Here is a 24,632-nt window from a genome sequence, read left to right on the forward strand (position 1 = left end):
GCCGCGTTTGGTCTCCTTTAATCATACAGGTGTCCTCCTCGTCCTCCTCCTCCTCTCTGTCCTCTGCCTGCTGCAGGGTGATGTTAGCGTAGCGACAGCTAGCTGACGAGATAAACATCAGGTCCAACTGGCAACAGTGAATCAACAGACGAGCCCTCCTCCCCCACCATTACCCAATCAATACTGTTGATGCAGAGCAAACGCTGATGAAAACATGCAGACACACACACAAACACACACACACACACACCCACACCCACACCCACTCCCTCCCACACACACACACACACACACACACACACCCACACATTTGTGTGTGATGAAATGCTGAATGGAGTTAACTGCTGGTTGGTGGAAGAAGAAGACAGAGGAGGACTAATATGTAGTAGCTAATAAAAGGTGATAAGTTGTTCTGTCACCTGCAGCTTATAGAAGAAGGACAGGGGGGTGTTTTCACTGTTTATACTGAGACAATCACTCACAATGAATCCTTTCATCAACTCACTTTCTGTGGTTCCTTCAGCATACCCAATGTCTTCCTCCTCTTCTTCGACCTGTAAAGACAGACAACATTTGTTTTATATTGTGTTTGTAGAATCGCCCATTCAAAGCGTATTTGAACAAGAACTTGAGATAAAGGAAGAGACAAAACTATGTGGACACTCAGGCTGAAACAGTTAGTCAAGTGATCGGTTAGTTGACTGAAAGAAAAATACATGAGTATATATCCACGAGAATAATCCACGAACTGTTCAGTCATCGTTCGTGTTAAAATGACAAACGTTCCCTCGCTCCCATCTCTAAATTGTGAGGATTTCCTGATTTTCTTTGTCTCTCTCTTTCTTCGGGTTTTGGACTGTTGTTCTGACAGAGGAAGACATTTTAAGATGTCCCCTTACAGAAATTTTGAGGTGAATTTTCTACTCTTGTCTGATATTTTATAGACAAAATAAAGAACTGATTAATTGAGAAAACAACTGTCAGATTAATCGATAATGAAAGGAATCGCAGCTCTCTTGGACACCCAAACATTATGTTATTGTTTCCTCGCTGCTGTACATTTCTATACATCCATCTTCATACAGTCTTTTTAAAATAAACTTCCGTCTTCACAGGACACAACTTGGTTAGGTTTAGGCAACAAAACGACTTGGTTAGGTTTAGGAAAAGATCGTGGTTTGGGTTAAAATAACTACGGAAGTGGCATTACTTAAGTACGGAAGTTACGTGACAAATAGATCAATGTTGACTTCTGGTTTCACACGGTGCACGAACAGCGGTCTCCTGGGCAAAAGCCTGCTGCTTTTTTCACACACCCATCCACCCCGAAGCAATATGTTTGTAAGGGGGCTGTTGAGGTGTTTTTGGGGGGCGTTTGAACTTTACACCAAAGATTCATGACAAGATGAGTTGAAACTTGCAACTACTGGCAAAAGAATGTGGTCTGCAACATTAAAAAACCTTCCAGTTTACACCTATACAACTAGATGAGACGGTGTATCATCTTTACTTCAGTGTTTCTGTCAGCTTTCTGTAGCGCTGCTCCATATGTTGCCTTCGTTGGAACGGGACGTCAGAGTATCATCTCTATAAACTTTAACCAACATGCCGTTTACTGTTTCAAGTCAGGAAAATGGACGCTGTCTTCCTTGGTATTACCCGTGAGGAAATTAAGAGTTTCTTCCTCTTGAAAGCATTCATTTCTCTCGAGGATACACAGTGTATCCTCGGGAGAAATGAATCCTCCAACGCCATGTTATCGCCGTGGTTACAAATTTACAAGAGGGATATTCCTCCGTTGGACTACCAGTGAAAACAACTTACTGTCGAGCAACCAGCCACACACATACTTGCCAACCCTCCCATTTTTCCCGGGAGACTCCCGTCTTTCATTGCTTTCTCCAGCTTTCCTCCCGGGGTCACAATTCTCCCGTATTTCTCCCAATTTCTGTCAAATTTTAACACCTTTTCTCCTTTTCATTATCTTAGTCTGTCTCTGGAACTGTACTCTGTGTATAATCCCTACTTGTTTCCCCCCATGCTACAATAGAGCTACACCAACTGTCGTTTCTCAGGGGAAGAGAGCAAATTTAGCAACTTGCTTCAGCTAAATTTGCTCTTGAAGTGCACTAGATTGATGCATTTAACTTTAAAATGTAACTAACAAAAGGGTGAATATTCCTGTATTTTTTTCATATTGCAATACATAAAGCAGAAAGAAAATATTGCAGTGTCTGATTTTCTAACATCGTGAAACCCTAATTTGTACTTTAGCAGGAATTTAGCACAGCATGGAAGTGAAAGCATTCTGAATAATCGTGATAAATAATGGTGATATCAATATTGATCAAAATAATCGTGATTATCATTTTGGCAATAATTGTGCAGCCCGACAAGAGACACAAAGAAACTGCTAAAAATAGAGACAGTATTTGACAGAAAAAAAACGGGAAAGAGAGAAAAGACAAAAAGATGAAATTGAATTTGAGAGAATCACATGGACCGAGCCTGGAGGACGACTGAAACTCTCTGCAACCTCATTTTCTGAATCATGACTACAGTTACGAACACATGTCAAACCGGGGCAGAAATCGTTGGCTGAAAGACACATTGTTGAATCTGTTTCGAGAGGAATTGTGATTCATTTGATTCAAGCGCACGTCAACTATTTCAGATAGACCGTTTTCAAAAATAATTTCTCCCTAAAGTCCGATTGCTGCAGGTTTCCATGGTTATCCTCAGCTTTCACCATCTGCATCATTCTGGCACAAATGACCTGCGAATAACTCGAGTGTTGGCATTAAAAAATCATGAGTTCTCATTATCCAACAGTCTGGTGACACCAGAAACAGACAAAAGCCTGCATAGCTGATATTAATAATGATGATAATGAAAGATAACGGCTGATATTTGTGAAGTGTGTGTGTGTGCAGAGGAGGATAATATTCAGAGTAACGATAGAGATAAAAGTAGGAATCCTTTAAGTTAATAAAGGGAGGTATATCATTAATTCATTGGTGTTTTTTTGGGGGGCAGCAAAACAATACAACAGTTGATAGCAAACTGTTGCTTATTTACACATCCAGCTAATACAGAGCCACATTAGCATTCATTTGGAGTCGTGTCTCTGGCCACCTGATAATTTGAAGTCCAATATTCACTCTCATTTAGCTCTGTTCTCCACCAACTCCTGGGGGAAATATCTGTCTCGTTAGCTGCGAAATGCTCCACTATATTCACTGGCTAGTCTCTAACAGTGTCTGCCTGCTGTTTGGTGCTGAACAGTATGTGAACATTGGGTTTATCAGAGCTGCTTGCAATGACGCTGATGAGAAACTGAATCAAAACAATATAGTTTTGGGCTGTAAAATAGAGTTGTTCTGATACCAGTATCAGAAATGCGTCCGATACTGCCCAAAATGCGGGATTGGGTATCGGCGAGTACGCCCAGTCTATGCACCGATTTGATACCAGGGTTTCCGCCGGGCCCGAGATGACTCCCTGCCAGGCCAAAGCATTGGGGAATTGTGTATTTTTAAGATGAATTTAAACTGAAATGTGTCATACAAGTAGCAAACTCCTTTAAGGAATATCAAAGTGCGTAGGTTGTGTGTTAAACATTGACGAGAATCGGTGTTTGCAGTCAAGAGAGAGGGACAGCGAGAATAAAGAAGTGTGTGTGTGAGATGGAGTTATGGTGAGATGAAGTCAGCCGTAACTAGCTGTGAGCGTAGCAGTGCAGTGTGTGTGTACAGTTTAGGCGGTCATCGGTGGATAAAGGCTACAACTCCTCAAGACACAAGCCAAGTTCCCGTGTCTTGTAGGGTTTTTCCATACAGGACTCGGCGCATCAGCCCAGCACGGCAGGGATTTACGTCTCCATTACAGCAGTGTGTGTGTAACGATGGCTGTGATTAGTGGTCAAAGAAGCGGCTGTAAAATGGTAATAAAAACATTTCATTTCCTATATTCTTCACAATAAAAGTCCCCCGTTATATTGTTATTTAAAAGCTTTTATTATGAAGCTGCAAAATGGAAATGTTGCTTTCATCAGAAGCAACTTAACACGACTCCTATGCAGCTGAAAGTGAACCAGTAAAATAAAGCAGATATTTGAAAGTACAAACAGGGAAGCAGGAGATTCTGTTTGAAGCTAAAAAAGTACATCGTATCACATCCATACATGGTCAGCAGTAAACGGTTGTTTTAATAATAACTATATGTTTTGTTTTTTTATCACGCTGGTATCGGATTGGTACTTGGTAGTTCAGATATCAGAATCAGTATCGGGAAGGAAAAAATTGTATCAGAACATTTCTACTGTAAAACCAAAACAAAGAGCTGAAAGACGTCCGCAGAGTAGCGAGATAATTCTCTATTGGTTCACCATGAGCAAATTCTTTCAAATTTCACATTTGACGTCCTGCAGCTTTAATTTATTCCCTGCAATTAATCTTTTGTACCTTTACATTACTACTAATTGCTGAAATTGATGATTACTCAATTGCCCGCATTTACGTTCTTGTGGCCGTTAAGTGCTCCAGAACCTTGAAGAGTCAGAACAGAGAGGTATTATGGCAGTGCAATCTGTTATCTCCATGAATATTAATGTTAATGGGATGTCAAACATAACATGATATTTACAAGTAGAGTAAAGGAGATAAATTAACTCTATGAATTATAATGAGTTAAGCAATTTGAGGACCGAATAAAGTGAACAAAATAATCACACTGAATGCATGATTTAATAATATGAATGAATGATTGGTAATCTAATTTGGGACAATTTGAGGGAACAGCTTATGAAATATTTCCCTAATGGACTCTGTAGTTAAATACTGTCTCATTTCTATTCAAATAAGGGAGAGAGGGTTCAAAATTAAAATGTTAATGGATCTTTTAAAAGATAAACAGACACTGATCAGTCACGCAAGCAGCAAGTTGTGAGAGTACGGAGGGAATGTAAAAAAACTTGGATACTGATGTTGTCATTGTGTTTCTTTAGTATAAACTGTTACTTAACTTCATTATGCAACACAAACTTACAACCTCACAATGTTTGTTGGCTGTATAAACTATTCAAAGTATGCAGCACATTTACAAAAACCTGACTAAACGGGCATCTATTGTCTCTACTAGCCAGGTCTCTCAGGCATGCAGCTATTTAAAGGAGCCCAAATAAGACATTAAGCGCTTCATCACCTCCATTCTTTTTGTTCACTTCCCACCAAAAAGCAATTGAATGTGTGAAAACTGAGCATCCGACTTCATTTGAAAGAAAAACATCTGATGTGCACATAAATGTAGCGTGAGATGAGCGTCTGAGAAGAGAAATACATGATGCGGTTCTCGTTCTCGCACTGTGCCCAAGTCATTTAACTAATTTGTTTTTGCATTTTATGGAGCAACAGACTATAAGCATCCCAATATTTATATCAGCTGCAAAAAGGCATATCAAGAAAAAGGCGTCTGCACACTGAAAAAACAGTTTTATTGAGATTACGTTTTCATCAGATATAATCAGCACGTGACCACAAAGGTCCATAGATGGTTAGATTCAACCCAGATGCCAGTCTGAGGTTGAGTTCTACCGTCAATTACGTCAACATGTACAGATGAAATTACTATCAATCAGGGATGTTAATAATTAGAGAAAAGCTAGTCCACCTTAAAGGGACTGTTTGTAAGAATCAGAATTGCTTGTTAACAGCTACACCTGTGGATAAATATATATAAATATATATAATATATATAAAAAACTGCAGGTAAATGATGGATTTTACGTGTTTGTGCATCGGCTTATCGTTGCAGCTGGGCGGCTTGTTATGCACTAAAACCACAGCACCGCTGCATGCAACACACTAATCTTGTCGGATAACAGTAAACAATTGATGAACGAGGGTCGGCTATTGGTTGGAAAATTTGTTTTAAATTGGCATCCCTACTAGCAATCTAATCAGAGAGTGTCCTCCCCAAGAAGAATGACACCAAGTTCCCCAAGGTTAGGGCTGGGCGATGTGGTTTATAAATAATATCTCAATATTTTTAGGCTATATTGCGATATACGATATATTTCTATTTTCATATTTTCTCTAAAAAAACAACTGTTTGATTTAACCCTTTGATGCGTATGATCATAACGGCGTGATCATTCCAGCAAACTACTATGAACACTCTGAGGTAGTGCACTGTCGTATTGAAGTCAGACTGGTCTTTGGAAATGTATTCTTATTAAGTTTGACTAATAATTCACACAATTGAAATTAAATTTTTCTCCAAAAAACTGTTTTTTTAATTATCATTTTATTTATTATTTAATATTTATTATTGACAGACTGACTGACTTGTCGAATTTATGTGAAACATTCACATTCACCGGAAGGTCACTTTTATATTTGTAATGCCTAGTATACACACGTACCGCAAAACAACGTGGGGGCTAGTTTGACCATCTTTTTCGAAGAAGAGGCTGGCACAGTTTCCGACCTCAACATGTTTGCTTTAACGCTTCACTTCTTTCGCTCCCTCCAGGCTCTTTCCCATAAAAACACATGCTCCATATGCACATCCATGCTCATACGCTACACACACTAGCCCAGGACACAGTGTGTCTGTGAGAGGGAGAGAGACACACGGGAGAAGCGAAACGCCAAAGCGAGTCTCATGCCAGCTGCTTAAAGGGACTATTTGTAACTTTCAGAAATGCTTCTTAACAGCGACACCTGTGGCCGTGAAATCAACGAAAGTCAGCGCCGGGCTCGCGCTTGCTCGCCCTCAATATACCTGAACGAGCATCACTCAACACAGTGAGGTGACACACGTCAGCTAAAACCACAATATCACTCTATATTTCAGCTGCTTGGCAGTAATGTTAGCTGACCAGACGAAGGTCTCTCCATGAACATGATTTAGATCTGATCCTAGTGTTGGCTTTTCCTGCCTAAGTGCAGGCTAAGGCAGCGGTGCTCTGCAGCGTGTCTCCCTGCTCTCTCGGCCCGCAGCCGGAGAGAGCAGAGGAGACACCGGCACCCGGTCGGTAACGAGAAGACAACGTAAATCTCTGTAGAGCTCCGTCACTTCACAAGACACGGAAAGCCTCTGTTGGTCTGGAGGAGCTGCAGCAGTTATTTCTGCACAAACGTCCCCTGTACATTCACTAGATATTCTCAGAGCTAAACTAACTCTTCTGCAGTGTGGAGTGAGCGCGCGTTCACGTCTAGAGGTGGAACGAGCTGAGCTGTCTGAGTGAAGGAGAGCAGGCAGAGGAGGAGGGTACAGCGGCTACACGCGAACGCGCATATGCGAGCGCGCATGTGTGCCGACCCGCTACATTTATACGCTTACAAAGTTACAAATAGTCCCTTTAAAAAAGTGACAATTAATATGTATTTGATGTTGTTTATGATAGTCATTTACTACATCCCACATGGAACATGGCACAATACATCGAGTATATTCGATACATCACCCACCCCTGGTTTACGTTGATGTGACAATGTAGTAATTATGACAGTAGCAAAGGAGGTGACGTTGCTAAAGTGCGACAAAGTCCATGTTGGGAGGAGGTCGGGGTGAATGGATGGGTCAACAAAATGTAAGACTTTAACACAAGACACAGATGTTTACCAGCCATGCTACCTATCACAAAAATCTGTCCACAGACACACACACAGACACACAAGGTGAAACCAATACCAGCGTCGCTGTCATGGCTGGTATTAAATCTATGTTACTAAGAAGATTTGGACACAAGATACAGTAGTGTTAAACATGTTTACACAAAAAATAACTACCCAACAAAGAAATTAACAATAGAAATTGAACAAACACCTGCACGCATGAGTGATACAATGTACTAGATGATAATTGGTCATCAATGAAAAAGCCTTACAAGAACGGGATAGACTATCTTTTTCAGTCCCCGAGTAGATTCAGCATTCAGGGTATTTATCCAATAAGTTTCCTTTAAAGACTTCCACCCCTAGGTGGAGTGTCAGCAGTCTCAGTGACGACTGAAGCGACGCTGTTTGAACGCCTCGTTTTGTGCCCAAGCAGTGAAACTGACTTGATTTTGTATCTTTATGGAGCAATTTGCAGTCTGGAGACAGCTGACTGTCAGTAAACGTCAGGAAATAGCTCGGCATCATCTGCAGACGGATGACTGAAAGACAAACGACCTCCCTTGACATTTCCATCTATTAGCAGCTCTTGACCTCCCATTGTTCTGAAGCTGCCTTAATGGTTGTGATTTAGGCTTGTGGCTGTTTGCAGAGGGCTCAGTGTGAAGTGGAGCTGCAGTTATATTCAGTAGAGGAGAACAGTAGAGACGCAGAATAAAGTGAAGCAGAGCTCTGGGAGTGTTAAATAAATGCCGTCAGTGTGGGGGAGTGCTGGGTGCCAACGATGAGCCAGCTTGGCATGTGGGTACACCAACTGGTCCGATGACTCAGAGAGAGAGAGAGAGAGGGAGAAACACATGCACAGCACGCATTGCGAACACGTAATGGAGACAAAATAAGCATGTAAACACACACACACACACAAACACTTTGTAAAAACACTGTTTTTCTTAAAGGGACTGTTTGTAACTTTTTACACGTATAAATCGAGTAGGTGTCCCATGCGCGCTCGCGTGTGGCAATGCTGTTCCAACACAAACTACACGGAAGCACCAAAACCGTAAAGTTAAATCTAATGAAGCCCGTCTTGCAAAACAGTGTTGGCTCTTCCTGCTCCAGCCCCCCGACCGCGGCCAGAAGACACAGGAGAGCTTTGGTCTGCCTGCTTTGCTTGCCTTCACTCACACACAGCGCATGCGTTCTCACTCCGCTCCACCTCTCACGTGCATGCGCGCACACTACACAGAAGACTGGGGTCTGAAGCAGGACAACACAGTATCAGCGTTGATTCATTCATTACATTCATTACTGCCAAGCAGGTGAAATATAGAGTGATATTGTGGTTTTAGCCGACGCGTGTCTCTTCACTGTTTTGACCGATGCTCGTTCATGTCTATGTAGAGCGAGCACAAGCGCGTGCAATGGGACGCTGACTTTCGTTGACTTATCGGCCACAGGTGTCGCTGTTAACAAGCAATTTCTGATTCTTACATAGAGTCCCTTTAACTCCTGGGAAGTTGATGCTGTATGTGGTTGCGTTGAAAATGTTACTTAAGTAAAACTAATCAGTAAAAATGGACTTAAAGTACTAAAAAGAAAAGTCCTCAATGCTGAAAACTGGCCCATGTGACCGTTAGATTATTATTACTCATGCATTAAAGGAACAGTGTAACTTTAAGGGATCTGTTAGCAGAAATGGAATATAATATAAATAAATGTGTTTTTTTGTGTTTAATGACGAGGCGTGCCGCAGTCGTGTGTAGTGGTGGTAGTGGTGGTAGTGTTACCGGTGTTACGTGGTGTTCGAGCATACACCGATTACATTACGTACCCACAGTCGTTTTGCTTTTTGTTATAGGTATATAACCCATTTAGTTTATTTTTTGCGTATTAGCGCCGTGTTATCAATACATAGTCGGATGATGGACACTACAGACTGAAAGTGAAAGTGTCTGCTCCGTATGGAGTCTCAGTGCAGAGTAGCAGGAGTCAGATTTCACACACCGGACGAGAGAGAGTTGACAGAAAAGACGATGGCGGAGGATTTGGTGTCAAAGCGAAAAGCATAAACGCCTATATGGCAATATTTCGGATTTAAACCCAACGCCATAAGGGAACCATAACATTAATGAGGTAATCGCCGTAAAGAGGACGGAGCGGTCACAGCCGGGGTGCACGGCGCAGCGGCGCCGGGTGGAAACCTGCGGCCCCGCAGCGAAAAGCTCTACCGAGAGGCCAGACAACGTTAAAGATCACAGTAATAATAATAATAATAATACATTTTATTTAGTGGTGCCTTTCTGGACACCCAAGGACACCTTACAAAAATCAGTTAAAACATTGACAGATAAAATAATCTAAAAACAACAGGACATGACAGAAACATATTTGTACAGACACATATGATGGGTGATGATGAGTTCTAGAGAGAGTAGGCCAGTTTAAACAGGTGGGTTTTCAGGAGGGATTTGAATGATGTGATATTGTCGGACTGCCGGATGTGTGGGGGGAGTGAGTTCCATAACCTGGGAGCAGAGCAGCTGAATGCCCTGGCTCCCATGGTGCTGAGGCGTGAGGTGGGGGTGGTCAGAAGTCTGGCTGATGATGAGCGGAGGGAACGGGAGGGAGTGTACTCCTGGAGGAGGTCTGTGAGGTAGGTGGGGGCGAGGTTATGGAGAGCTTTGTAGGTGAGCAGAAGGTTTTTGTAATCGATCCGGGATTTAACAGGGAGCCAGTGCAGCTGGATGAGGATGGGGGTGATGTGGTAAGCGCTCTAAAGATGTTGACCGTCATCTTTTCTTGTGAAAATGTCCGGTGTAATCAGTAACACCGGTGTTGTCACAAGTTTATTAACTGGTGGGAAAATTTCTACACCATGACATCCCTAACAATGAACTGAAAATAAGAATTGTGTTTTTGTTACCTTAGAATGAGCCGTTTTCTATCTACATACGGAGCGGGGCCTCTCTTCACAGAGCCGGCCGCCATGTTTCTACAGTAGCCCAGAACACTGTGTTAACATTTCCTGCTTGGGCCGGAGTCGATTACGTTACTCACTCTGGAGTTAACCTCGGTCACTCCACTCAGCCGCCGGGAGACAAGACACAGTAAACTTCTGTTGGTCTTGAGGAGCTGCAGCATTTATTTTTGCACAAACTACAAATCAAACTACATTCACTTGATATTCTCAAAGCTAAACTAACTCTGTCTTCTGTTTCACTATCTCACTTGCTCGCTCACACACATCCGCCACCGCATTCTCTCTCTCTTGCTTCTCCACTCACCACCCACATACACACACACACACACACACACACACTCTCTTACAACAACTGGCTATAGAGAGGGCCATTTGCATTTTTGTGTCAGCCACTGTAGTTCTCCCAACACGCTTGGCACACGGGAGAAGTTATAGTTGGTTGCAATCTGCAACCTCACAGCTAGATGCCGCCAGATCTTACACACCGGACCTTTAATGTAAAAGCAGGATTTTCCTGATGTAGTTGGTTGAGGTGGAGCTCATTTTGAACTATTTTGAATCGGACTGCAGCTAATGATTATTTTCATGACGGATTAATCTGATGATTATTTTCTCGATAAATCGATTGATTGTTTGGTTTGTAAAAATTCTGAAATTGGTGAGAAATACCGTAACAGTTACCCAGAACCCATTCACAATGACTGAAAATAAATTGAAATTATGAAACTCATCAAAAAGAAATGCCGCAAATCCTCACATGTGAAGCTGGAGCCATGAAATGTTTCATGAAAAATTACTGAAACGATTATCAAAATATTTGCCGATTAATTTTCTGTCAATTGACTAATTGATTTATCAACTAATTGTTTCAGCTGTACTTGTCTACTGCATCCAAGCAGGATCAAAACGTAGTCAATAAAGATATTGTGGCATGGAGTAGTGTGCCGGCGTTACCTTTTTCTTTAATAAGAGGAGTACTGCCACTTATTTTTTTCCACTTGTAGCACTGGTACTTGCGTAATAGTTACATTCCACCACTGGAATAATTATATAGGGATAAATGAATCCTCTGACGACTATGAATGTCTGTACTAGATTACACTGGAGACTGACATCTCATCATCACGTCTAGAGCCCCCTACTAAAAATCCCACTGACATCTAATGGAGCGGGAGGACGATGGTGTTGTTTTTGGCAGCAGCCCAAGTTGCCTCTCAATCTTCATTACTAATAATACCTTCACGTCAGACTCTCCCGGTGAGTCACCTGTGTGAGCTAATCAAATAAGCTGTCACTTTTGAAACCTCAGGACCACGATATCGAACTGTCATGTCTGTCAACACGAGTCTGGTGACGCTCTAGTGGGCTGAAGAGTGCTCGTCATCATCTTCATCAGCATCGCTGCATGACGCTCTGCACATTTCTGATGTAGTGATGATGGTTTGAAATGATCATCTATGTGGCTTTAAAAAAGTACAGCCTTTAAATAGTGTTTCAAGTACTATAAAGGAGAGGAGTCCAAGGCGCTCTTCTGGCAAAAAAATAGAAAGCCGTTATTCAATTGTCTATATCATGATGAAATGCTAAAAACAATGCTGGTACATGTAAGATTGGATTAACAACCCACGCGTAGCGGCACAAACAGTCTTCTTCAGGGTTTCAAGAACTGTTCTTAAGCACAATTTTGACACACTTGTACTTTACTTAAGTATTTCCATTGTATGCTACTTTATACTTCTACCCCAGCACATCTCAGAGGGAAATAAGGTATTTTTACAATATTTTGAAAATTCGCAGCAACAACAGAAAGATATTATGGCAATGTAATCTGTTATTTCCGTAAATATTAATGTTTATGGGATGTCAAACATGACTCAATGTTTAGAAGCCAACTCCCAAAATGCAGTATATACAAGTATTTAATAACATAAAAATAAAACCATTAAATTGAACTGAGCCATAGTGAGAGTGTCGAGGTGACAAAGACAAACAGAGTAAAGGTGATAAATTAACACTACTAGTTTATTTGAGGACACTAATGACCAAATAAATGTAGCAAAATAACTGATAATTTTTATTTCACTACATTTATTTGACACTTATAGTTACTAGTTATTTTTTTTTACATACAAAATGATATACTTATATGATATGCAGTACTACATTATACTATTAATCCACCCAGTATTATACAAAGTATCTAAAATTTGCACCACATTGACGAACTACTAGGGATGCACCGATCTGACTTTTTCAGTCCCAAAACCCATACCTGATACCTGGGCTTTGGGCATCAGCCGATACCGAGTACCGATCCAATACCAGTGTTTAATTAATAAGCTGTATGCCTCACTGTGTGGAAGTGACTGGAATCGTTCTTTTATGTGTAAGGCAACATCAGGCTTGACTTAATCATCGCTTTCTTAACTTTGTAAAACAAAATGTAACAAATAAATACATAGATATACATTTATTGAATTGTTATTTGGTGCATCCCTACAAACTACAACATTAAAATTTTGTTAGTGTTAAAAATGGAATAATATAATATTACATAATAATATAAAACTTTGAAATGAGCAATTCTGTATACTCAAGTAAAGTACAAGTACCTCAAAATTGTACTTAAGTACAGTACTTGAGTAAATGTACTTAGTTACATTCCATCACTGAGGTGCAACATCAAACAGATGGACTCAGAAATGTAAAGCACATCCACATTAGATGTCCTTCCATCAGGAATAAATTTGAGGTGGCGAAAAGCAAGAAATAATTGGAGGAACATGGCCACGAGATTTGACACCAGTGGCCCAAAATAGCCGCTCTGCCCTTCTGTGGATCGCCACGCTAACAAAATCCATCTCCGTCTCACATCCGAGGCCACAAATATGAGATGACAAGGCTGCACGGCGTCTTCGTTCCACTTCACAGGAAAGATTGTCGCCACAGGAAGTGCTGCACAGAGACGACGTCGTCTTTAACGAGACGTTTTTTGTTTTCACTCTCCTTGTCCTCTACGAGGATTACCGGCATTATTGTATTGATTGACCCTGGCTCTGAATGTGTCAGATAATTATTGAACTACTTATTATTATTCAATCAGCCTCACTTAAATTCACTTTTATGTGGCATGACTCAGAGTGTTTTATTAGGAAATCTCAGCCGGCAATGAAGGCCAGGAGACAGCCAGCAGGATGTTGTTGGAACGAAGCACCCGGCTGTGAGAGTAAATCTGCCCATGAACAGGCCTGGTGAAGATTAAACACTGTGACAAGCTCAGTGGACAAGAGAGAAAAGATGAAGAACTGTAGCCTCTGATAAATTAAAGGTGCTCTGTATGATACCCAGAGCTTTAATATACTGTAGGAGCAAACAAGTATGTAAAGATATAGAGGAGTAATGTCTACATGAGCAGAGAATGAAGTCTCTCTCCTTTTGTGTGTGTGTTGCAATCCGGGCTTCCCCGCGCTTTGTTGACATAGCCGGGTCGGCTTTAAGTGCATGTGAGCGTGCCCCACTGGCTAGCTCATGGTTGCCACTCTGTCCCGTACTCATACAGCGGTTACAGCTGATAACGTTGCGTAAGCATAGCGCCCAGCCTCCGGTTCCCTCCCCAGGTTAACACTTTTAGCTTTGTCAGCACTGTTGCCCACTGTTAGCACCGTTAGCAAAGAGTATAGAAGCAAATAGGCGAAACTCTGGTGCTTTTTTGACAATGGCCGCTTTTGGACTGAAAACACCAATGAGTCCATAGCCATGGATGTATAAATAGATGTCTGTAAATCAGCCTATTAGACAATCTATTTGGTAACCCTTTCCTCTAAAAGTATCATATATGTTAGTTGGAGTGACCCCAGGATAGCCAACATCAACCTTTAAAGTAGAGGATGACGGAGAGTGGATTTTTAAAGGCCGATATAATAACGATAGTTTGGAGCAGGAAAAGCAGATAGCCGATTAATTGGCCAATATCTTCTTTCCCTCTGTAGCAGCCTAGTCGATTACTTGTGCATACGGTGTTTTTAGTTAATAATAATATTTTTTTTATCACTCCAAATAATAATTCTCTTACGAATTTATAATTCGTAAGAGAATATCCTGAAGTATGATTTGGTGGATTACGTCGTTGGAATATGTTCTATTTATTTACAATGGGCGATGCGCCGTTCTGTGGCGTATGACTGGCCAGGACTACTTCTGTTGCGCGTCTCGCGTCGGTGATGAACGTCCCCGCCTGACTGGTGGTGGCTGTGCAGCCCTTGGCCAATATCAGAGCCCAGTTCCACCGATAATGACTTTGTAAAACGTACCTTTACATTAAAGGTACAGTGTGTAGGATTTGGCGGCATCTAGTGGTGTGGTTGCAGATTGCAACCAACTGAGTACCCCTCCGCTCACTCCTCTCTTTCCAAGGCTGCAGTAACGTGAGCCGCGGAGTGCAAAAGCGCGGGAAATGTCGTTTGCTATGCTCGGAGACCATCCTTACCATAATAACACTACTTGAGGAACAACGGAAGTCAGACGGCGGCTGGCGGTACCACGGTTTTACGCTCTGCGTCTCACGTTACCACAGTTTCACAAGTGTGTCAGAGAACTACATTGGACTTCAGGTAACGTAAAAACATGAAAGGCTCTCTCTAGTGCCAGTGTTTGGTTTGTCCATTCTGGGCTACTGTAGAAACATGGCGGAGCAACATGGCGGACTCCGTGAAGAGGACCCGCTCCCTATGTAGATATGAAGGTCCTATTCTAAGCTAATGAAAACACAACAAATCTTAGTTTCAGGTGATAATACCCTGAAGAAAACATAGTTATGAATACTATATTCCATTTCTGCTAATATATTCCGCTAATTGTTGCACACTGGCCCTTTGAGATAAACTCTACTGACACTCATTAAGAAAAATGTGCAAGGTGTTAATAAAAACAGATAAGTATACATATTTTATTAAGAAGGAGGAGGGGAGAGGGAAATAAAAAAAAATTATAGCAAATGTTGCAGAGGAGGTCTTTTTATTCAACAACTGCTGGATTACTGCGAGCAAAACACTCTCCACTACTGAGCAGCCAAAAGTAAACGGAGCAGCTCCCAAGTGTGAATTTAATGCACTGTATGAATGTGAGGAGGTGGGCTGCTGCTGAAAGAGAGAATATGCTCTGAGAAAACGATGCCTGGTTAGAAAACTGAGAAATGTTAAAGCACCTCAGGCAACAACTCTCCCAAGCAAAGAAAACCTTGAGTCATGGAAATTCTGTGGAAGAGAAACAGAGAAATGGCTAAGGTAAAGAGGTAGAGAGAACTGAGCAATATGTTTCTAGACACTCGGAGGCTGCGAAATGAGACGGAGGTCATGGTTACGCTTCACTGCAGCGCCCGCATTGTGCTGAGGAATGATGCTCGTCTGCACCCTCGCCAAGCATTACACAACTATATTCTCCATCTCTGGACCTCGCTGAATCACCCGGCCTTTGAAATTACTTGACTTGCCATTTTTTTGAAAAGACAATTTGTCATTTTGTATTTCTGTAGATAAAAGGCAGGGAGAGAGTGAGATCAGAGGACGCAGAAACAGAGGAAAAGATGGGGTTTTTTCTGCTCGTTAATGGAGGTGATTCAAAGTCTGATTCTGTAATAAAAGATTGTTATTAAGTTACTGCAGATGATAATATTTGAACAAGTTTGCTACAAAGATGATTGAGTTGAAAGGACAGCATTCAGATGTTTGACATTTGGCTCATTCTTTTATCTTTAATGCTTTAACGCTGAGTGAGTTTATGGCTGAAGGTGCGGTTTGGATCAAACAAGTGGGCTACCTCCAGGTCTGAAAAGTGAAGCCAAAGCGGAAGTGCCTTAAACTTGCATTATTTTTAATAAACAGCAGGGGGCGATGGCGTTGTCCGGTCTGGGTGTTGTCCACGTTTTCGTCTTGCAACTTTAATACTTTCACTGTGTGTTTTCGGTTCATGAAAGTTAATGATAACCTTTTGGGTCGCCTAAAAATGTTTTATTCAGTGTTTGGTTGCTCCACCTTCTTGTGTCACTTCAGGTTGCAAAAAACCAAGGTGGCGACCACAAAAAACCAAGATGGCGACAGCCAAAATGAGGAACCCGAGTCTTCAAAAGTTCACAAACCATTGGGTGACGTCACGGTGAGTACATCCACTTCTTATATACAGTCTTTGGATCAAACTCTTCTGTTTTAATGACATTATAGCTAGAAACTACCAACTGTATTCCTCTGTTTTGGCTCGCTTGGCTGACTTTGGCTGCATTCGTGTGTAAACAGGAAGTTTGTTTTTGAAAAGTCGAATTATTGAATTTTTTTCAAATATAAAAATACAGCATGATAGGAAAATCATCCCAGTCTGTCTGACTCTGACCTTTACAGTGCAAAAATTATAAAAAGGATAATTTAATGGTTTGTTCTTAAAATTGTAATTTTAGAAAAGTTATTGTCGTTGTATTGCTGCTTACAGTATTTCAAGACAACATTTAATACGACTGTATTAGAGAGGTTTTTCTTGTGGGAAACAAACGGGTAAACAATAAAAAGGAAAAATCTTGCTCAAAATAAGCTATCAGTACCAAAGCTCACATAGCATATTGACAACAGGTATCGAAAACTTTAAAATCCAGTTCCACATTCAAGAATTAGAAATTAATCTTACCTCATCGTACTTGCAAGCAAGATCTGCCAGGCTGCTGGTTTCACCCAGTAGACTGAGATCCAGCTCACTGGGACCTGAAGACAGAACCAACAGAACAATCATCAAACTCTGACGCTACTGTTCATTCACTTCAAATGACTCATTCCTTAAAGGAAATCCCACGAGTGTCAATCATTTGAATTTGAAGTGTGTAAATAAAGATTATTTTAGATTTGCTTTAGTGAATAAATAAAAAATGTGTTTGGTCTATATTTTAAAAGTTTCACTCAGGCAACATTGATTTTCATTTGTCTTCCAGGCAATTTAGTTGCTGCCACATTGCATCTCAACACGGCGACGGCTGAGTCAGCAGCTGGCAGCTAATGAACAAATAATTGTTTGATGCTAACTTAATGCTCTGAATATCATATAGAGCACCCTTAACACATGCCTTCTACATTCAAATAATATAACTAATGGTTATTTTCATTTTCTAACATTTATGTATTTATACATTTTGTGTGGTGGTTTTATGCCTTTACTAGACAGTGATAGTGGAGAGATATCAGGAAGACAAAGATACAACAGTCAATATTGTTTAATTTTAGGTCTGTCAAAGTTAAAGCGACTATAACGTGTTAACGCAAATTTGTTTTAACGCTACTTGAGGTTGTAGCGGGGTCAGTTTTAAAGCTAGAGTGAAGATACTGGCATCATAGGAAACTAGAAAACCTAAATCCATTGGTGTCAACCATGTCGTGCTAGCTTGTTGTGAAGGAGGATAGATAACGCTCCAAACTTGTGTCAACGTTTGGCGAGGAAAAACTGGCATGGCGATTTTCAAAGGGGTCCCTTGACTTCTGACCTCAAGATATGTGAATGTAAATGGGTTCTATGGGTACCCAGGAGTCTCCCCTTTACAGACATGCCCACTTTATGATAATCACATGCAGTTCGGGGCAAGTCATAGTCAAGTCAGCACACTGACACACTGACAGCTGTTGTTGTCTGTTGGGCTGCAGTTTGCCATGTTATGATTTGAGCATATTTTTTATGCTAAATGCAGTACCTGTGAGGGTTTCTGGACAATAATAAATATATACATACATTTGCATAAAGCAAGCGTATTTGCCCACTCCATGTTTATAAGAATTATTAATTATTAAATACTTGACAAATCTCCCTTTTAAGGTACGTTTTGAACAGATAAAAAACGTGCAATTATTTTGTGATTAATCACAGTTAACTATGGACAATCATGCGATTAATCACAATTAAATACTTGATTCAATTTACAGCCCTGATTAATCTATTTTTTTTTTCTCAATTAATTGTCTAAAATTTCAACAAATAGTAAAATGCGTAACGCAATTTGTCTTGGAGCCCAAGGTGATGTCGTCTGATAGCTGTTTGTCCAACCAACAGTCCAAACCCCAAAAGACATTTAGTTTACAATGATATCTACCTTTAATATTTTACTGTACGGCAAATTCCTCATGTCGTCCTCCCACCCTTCACTAGTAGACGGTATGATCACATTATGCTGTTTGAGGTGTGTTCCCACATCATGTATTTACCCAAAACCTCTAAGAAAAGGGAAGATGGGCGCCTGGGTTAGCTCAGTTGGTAGAGCGGGCGTCCATGTATTAAGGCTTGGTCCTGACCGCGGCGGCCCGGGTTCGAATCCGGCCTGTGGCCCTTTCCGCATCCACTCTCTCTCTCCCCCCTTTCAAGACTCTATCCACTGTCCTGTCATAAAAATGGAAAAATGCCCCCAAAAAAATAACTTAAAAAAAAGAAAAAGAAAAGGGAAGACACCTGCAGCATATCACTGACTCTCACAGACGCCAGATCAGTGAAAGGAATAACTAAAAAATTAATATAAGGTATCACACAGTAGAAATAAGGTGGATAAAACAGAGAAAAGCACCAAATCCTCACATTTAAGAGGCGGGGAAACAGAGAATCATCAGCATTTTGCTTGAAAAAAGATTGATTTTCTTTTTCTGATTTATTTTTCTTTCTTGAAATTTTTTTTAATTGTGAGTAAAATTTGTGTCTGGAAAATGTAAACAGAAATCTTATAACAACTCATTTAAGATGAAACATGAGAAAATCAAAAATGTTTCTTGGATCGTTGTTTCAGCAGATCGTTAAAAAGAAAACCATAATGTTATTAATGTATTATTAATATAAAGTATGTACGGTTAACTGTCACGGCCAAATCAAATTACAATAGATATATGCCTCTACTGTATACAGTATATTTCATGATCTCGTTACATTAGAGCGCATTTAGTCTCGTGTACCACTATAACACGCAGTACCACAACAAACTTCCAGATGTAAACATGCAGCTGCACATCTGCATTTTGAGAAAAATAAAATATCCCCAAATCAAGCTTAATTTTGTCCTAATAAACACCTGAACCTGAACTTTCTGTTGTCAGAAAGCAACAAAGAGGGTGATGCTGGGATAAACTCTTCACCCATAGCATCTTCATCCCCTTCCTCGGAGGAACTGGGTCGTGAATAACACTTCCCCTCGGCAGATTTTTTTCCCCCGCACGCCAGAGCTCCTCCTGAACGAAGAACTGGGTTAGATTCTGCAAGGTGCAGCTTCAAACGTTTAGGCAGATTCCAGAGAGACGGCTGCTGTGCATTTCTTACATTCATTATGTTAAAAAGCGTCAGAATGCACAGAGAAGATCAGAGCTGCATTCTCTCTGCAGTTCACAACTTAAAGAGTCAGCAGCATGTCAGAGTGCAGAGGGGCTGAGGTGTGACAGTGTGGAGATCTTTGTTGTCGCTGTTGAGACCAGTTATGTCAGGTGGCCGAGGCTGCTGTCGTCAGTAACTCCTCAGTTTGATCCACATAATTACAGACTGAGGATGGAGGAGAGCGGCAGCACTCTCCTCTCTCCTGGGGGAAATGTGGCGCTAGAAGCAGCACATGGCTACGAGGCAATTTCTCTTGAAGGGTTTGCTGTAACTATAATCTATTTTTAATAGGGCTGTCAAAGTTAATGCAGTAATAACGCGATAACACAAATTTGTTTTAACCCCATTAATTTCTTTAACACATTAAGATAACTTGCGATTTAGCCCGGCCACTATTCAATATTTTGGAGGCTGTAGCGGACTCAGTTTAAAAGCTACGTAAGTAAAGATACTGGCATCACATGAAACTAGAAAGCCATCCATCCATTGATACCAACGCCGAGCCCCTTCAACCTGTGAATCTGACGGTTGTTATGCTGAGTTATCTTCAGCACGACTCTCCAATTGTTCCATTCATTTTGATCATTTTCTCTTTGAGGCCTGTTTCCTCAAAGAGATGATTAAAAATTGATTTTTTTAAAAAATGTACCTTCACATGTGTTCAACTTTCCATAAAGCGGGTGCAGCTGTGCATCTGGTTATTTGTCTTACCACACCTGAGCAGTAACGGTATCACTGTCAAATGAATTGTGATACCATTGTAACTACAACAGAAACATAACAATGAGACCATCACCAGGCTGGAAGGTGGGCTCTATCTACTGCCTTTGGTGTTATTGGCGCTTGAGATTCTCAACATTTCGACCACTTTTTGGAACAATATTTGCTCCCTTTTCTCCTGATTCTTCCATCAGCATTTCATTTGGTCTTTATCAAACATTAAAAGACTTCAGGCTGCCTCATTAGGAAAAAACCTGTAACGGTAAACATGTCATATGAACTTATTAAGGCTGTCAAAGTTAGCGCGATAATAACGTGTTAACGCAAATTTGTTTCAATGCAACTAATTTCTTTATTGCATTAACGCAACTTGCAATTTTTTTAGGTTGTAGCATGTCATACTAGCTTGTCGTGAAGGAGGTTAAATATCGCTCCAAAGTTATGCTACATTTTGGCAAGGAAAAACTGTTATGGCCATTTCCAAAGGTCCTCTCTGACCTCTGACCTCAAGATATGTGAATGAAAATGGGTTCTATGGGTACCCACGAGTCTCCCCTTTACAGACCTGCCCACTTTATGATAAAGACATGCAGTAAAATGCAGTACCTGTGAGGGTTTCTGGACAATTTTTCATTAATTGTTTTGTGTTATTAATTGATTTCCAATAATAAATATATACATACATTTGCATAAAGCAATATTTGTTCACTCCCATGTTGAAAAGAGCATTAAATACTTGACAAATCTCCCTTTAAGGCATTATGAACAGATACAAAATGTGATTAATTTGCGGTTAAATCGTGATTAACCATGGACAATTATGCGATTAAATATATTTTGGATTGACAGCCCTAATTTTTAAATTTCACGTTTTGTGTCCTGCAGCTTTTCCTTCCACTTTTCTATATCAGAAGATTGAAGCAATTTCACCTGATCTCTGAGTGGGGTGTGTGATTCAGATTTCCGTTTTTTCTTACGTGTATTTAAGAACTTAATGGTGCAAAAATAATCCTTTCAAATGCACCCCACTCAGGGTGTTTTTCTTTTTATTCCTGGGTGGAACACCTATTGTGAGACTCCATTACAGGAAACATATGCAGCAGAACATCTTGACAAATGTACAGATGTCACGCTGCTCTTAAATGCATCTCAAAGTGCAGCTACATGAGTGCTGTATGGAAGTGGATTCATGATGGGGAGCTCTCTCAGTCAATCATGCTCCAAATGAGGAAAAAAAAAGATCTTTTCTGTAAGGTTTTTTCATTCCTATGGGGGTAATCTATTATCTTAAGAACAATATAACGATATTTTACTACATGATCGTTTAGTACAAATACATCGGCTTTGAGTGATCATTTCTCTGTTGCTCAACTCTCTCATTTCTCATTTCTCCCAGGATCTATTTTTGAGTTTTTGCAGACTTTATGCAACTCAAGTGGTATAAGTACACAGTTTTTCTCAGTCTGTATTTCAGGGTCCTGTCATGAAGCACACTGCTGTCAAGTGTGTCAGGTAGCTGTCGAGTAGCACGAGACAATTTTGATGTCAAGGATCGCTGTGAATGTGAGCCTGAAAAAAAAAAAAAAGCTGACAAACTTGTGTAATAATCATGCCACATCCAAACTGTCCCTACTCGTCCAATAACAGCTCTCTTCTGATCAAAATAACGCTGTATCTAAACAGATTTCCTCCTCCTCAACTATTTTGAGGAGCCATATGTCGTCTCATGGTGATTCTGCTCCTCCTCACACGAACCTCAGTTTCCTTCTGAGTGACTCTGTCGTGGCAAATCTGCTCCCTTCATCACAAAATTACCATTTTGGTGTAGAACACAAAAGAAGAAAAATAGCTGGTAATTTGATTGGTCGTCACTAATAATCAATTCATGACATAATGTATTCCTCCCAGTTCCTACGCAGCTTCCTGCTGTGCTGCAACTGTGCCCGAGCTGACAATGAACCGCAAGCACAAAAACAAGCCAAGTCAAGTTTATTTATAAAGCATAAAAGCACAAGTTGTTCTTAGAGGGCTTTATAATCTGCACAGTTTGCAACAACCTCTCTCCGTAGACCCTCAACGCAGACCGGAAGGATTAAAAAAAAAAAAAAAAACACCTCAATCAGGCAAAAACAGTAGAAGAATCTTAGAAAAAGCAACAAAGGAGTGATTCTTCTTCCAGAAAGATCACATTTAAAACGTGATGTCGCACAAATTTCCATCAGTACACTGCACTTTATTCACCAAATTCATTAAAAGACCAGTGTGTAACAATTAGGGAGATCTATTGGCAGAAATGAAATATAAAATGAATAAATATGTTTTCATCAGTGTATAAATCACCTGAAAATAAGAATTGTTGTGTTCTCGTTAGCTTAGAATGATCCGTTTATATCTACATAGGGAGCGGGTCCTCTCCAAGGAGTCCACCATGTTGCACCACCATGTTTCCAGCCCAGAACGGACAAACCCAACTCTGTTAACTTTTCCTGCTTGGGCCGGAGTCGATAACATTACAAGCTCCCGTTGCCGCCGCTCTCTCTCTCTTGCTTCACCACTCACTTCCCACGTACACACACACTCTATGCAATGGCTCTGCTCTAAATGGCTCTAGAGAGGGACATTCGTGTTTTTGCGTTGGCCACCGTAGCTCTCCAACACGTTTGCCACATGGGAGAGGCTTCATTTAGTTGCAATCTCCTCACCTCACAGCTAGATACTGCCAGATTCTACACACTGGACCTTTCAGAGTTGTATGACGTGTTTTCATTTTTGATAGATTTGCATTGAAGCTCACACTGGTCTGCACTCTGCTGTGTGTGCTTATCAAACAACAAACAGTACTGAAGAGGAACCAGAAGTCAGAAATCCTCATTGAAATCCCATTGACATTTATAACTAATCTAAATGCAGCCTTGGAATGGAGCCTTTCTATACATGCTAAGCTTGGTTCGCTTCGTATGTCTAGATAAGGACATTTTTCCTGGCCAACAAATAGTCTGGAACATAACCTCTCGTAAAACAGTTGTTTTGTGTTGATTAGTGAGCTGTAATAATAATAGCTTTATTCATAGAGCAATTTTGAGCAATATTACACAGCACAAATTTTTGTCTTTTTATTTTGCTAATTTAATGGTCTGGCTCCGAAGAATGAGTGACACACCTGCGAGATTATATCAGCAATTGCTTCTTGTTGGGCTGACAGTGGCAGGGTTTGAAAATGTTAACATACCGCCCAACCCAAGGCTGCAGTAAAGTATATATACAATATACATCCCAAGAGCTCCAAAACAACACAACGACAAAGTAAAGACATTAATCCCTTAAATATCTGATGGCCCGCCGGCGGGCCTGGCTGCTATTCTGTCTTTCAGAGGTTGTTGCGGGCTGAGTGTTCAAGCTAGAGTGAAGATACTGGTATCATATGAAACTAGAAAACCTAAGGAATCCATTGATTACTTAGCTAGCTAGCTTATTGGGAAGATTGCTGAATAATGCTACAAAGTTATGCTAAATTTTGGCAAAGAAAAACTGGTATTGTGATTTTCAAAGGGGTCCCTTGACCTCTGACCTCAAGATATGTGAATGTAAATGGGTTCTACGGGTACCCACGACATGCCCACTTTATGATAATCACATGTAATTTGGGACAAAAAAACATGCAGCTTCTTGAATGCAGAATAAATGTGTAATTTTTGCCTGTTCTAAAATGGTGTATTTGAATATTTTTGCATATTGGGGTCCCTGGAGATCCAATGAGCCCAATTGTATTCATGTGTGATGATGTTAGTCCCCATAGTAGCCCTTTCATTGTAGTGAGACCATTTTTTGAAACTTGACGTCACTGTATAAAATGACCTGTGGCTACTTCTAGGATAATCACAGCCTCATGAAACTTTACAACCACAAACTAGAGACCTAGAGCATTCAGAGGATGGATGGCTTTC

The 24,632-nt window shown here is 40.6% G+C and overlaps 1 protein-coding gene and 1 long non-coding RNA gene across 2 annotated transcripts in view; one reads left to right on the top strand and one right to left on the bottom strand.

The window, feature by feature from the left end:
* ak5 (adenylate kinase 5) overlaps nt 1-24,632 on the bottom strand; it is a 111,344-nt gene that overhangs the window by 33,121 nt on the left and 53,591 nt on the right. Inside the window, exons 8-9 of the mRNA XM_074652020.1 lie at nt 17,269-17,342; nt 506-554 (exon numbers count right to left, since the gene is read on the bottom strand). Coding sequence (XP_074508121.1) covers nt 506-554; nt 17,269-17,342 — 123 coding nt within the window. The remainder of the gene's footprint in view (nt 1-505; nt 555-17,268; nt 17,343-24,632) is intronic.
* LOC141777599 (uncharacterized) overlaps nt 1-24,632 on the top strand; it is a 68,279-nt gene that overhangs the window by 25,730 nt on the left and 17,917 nt on the right. The gene's annotated exons all lie outside the window — the stretch shown is intronic.

The sequence above is a fragment of the Sebastes fasciatus genome, chromosome 11 (genome assembly GCF_043250625.1).
Source record: "Sebastes fasciatus isolate fSebFas1 chromosome 11, fSebFas1.pri, whole genome shotgun sequence".
Lineage (NCBI taxonomy): Eukaryota > Metazoa > Chordata > Actinopteri > Perciformes > Sebastidae > Sebastes > Sebastes fasciatus.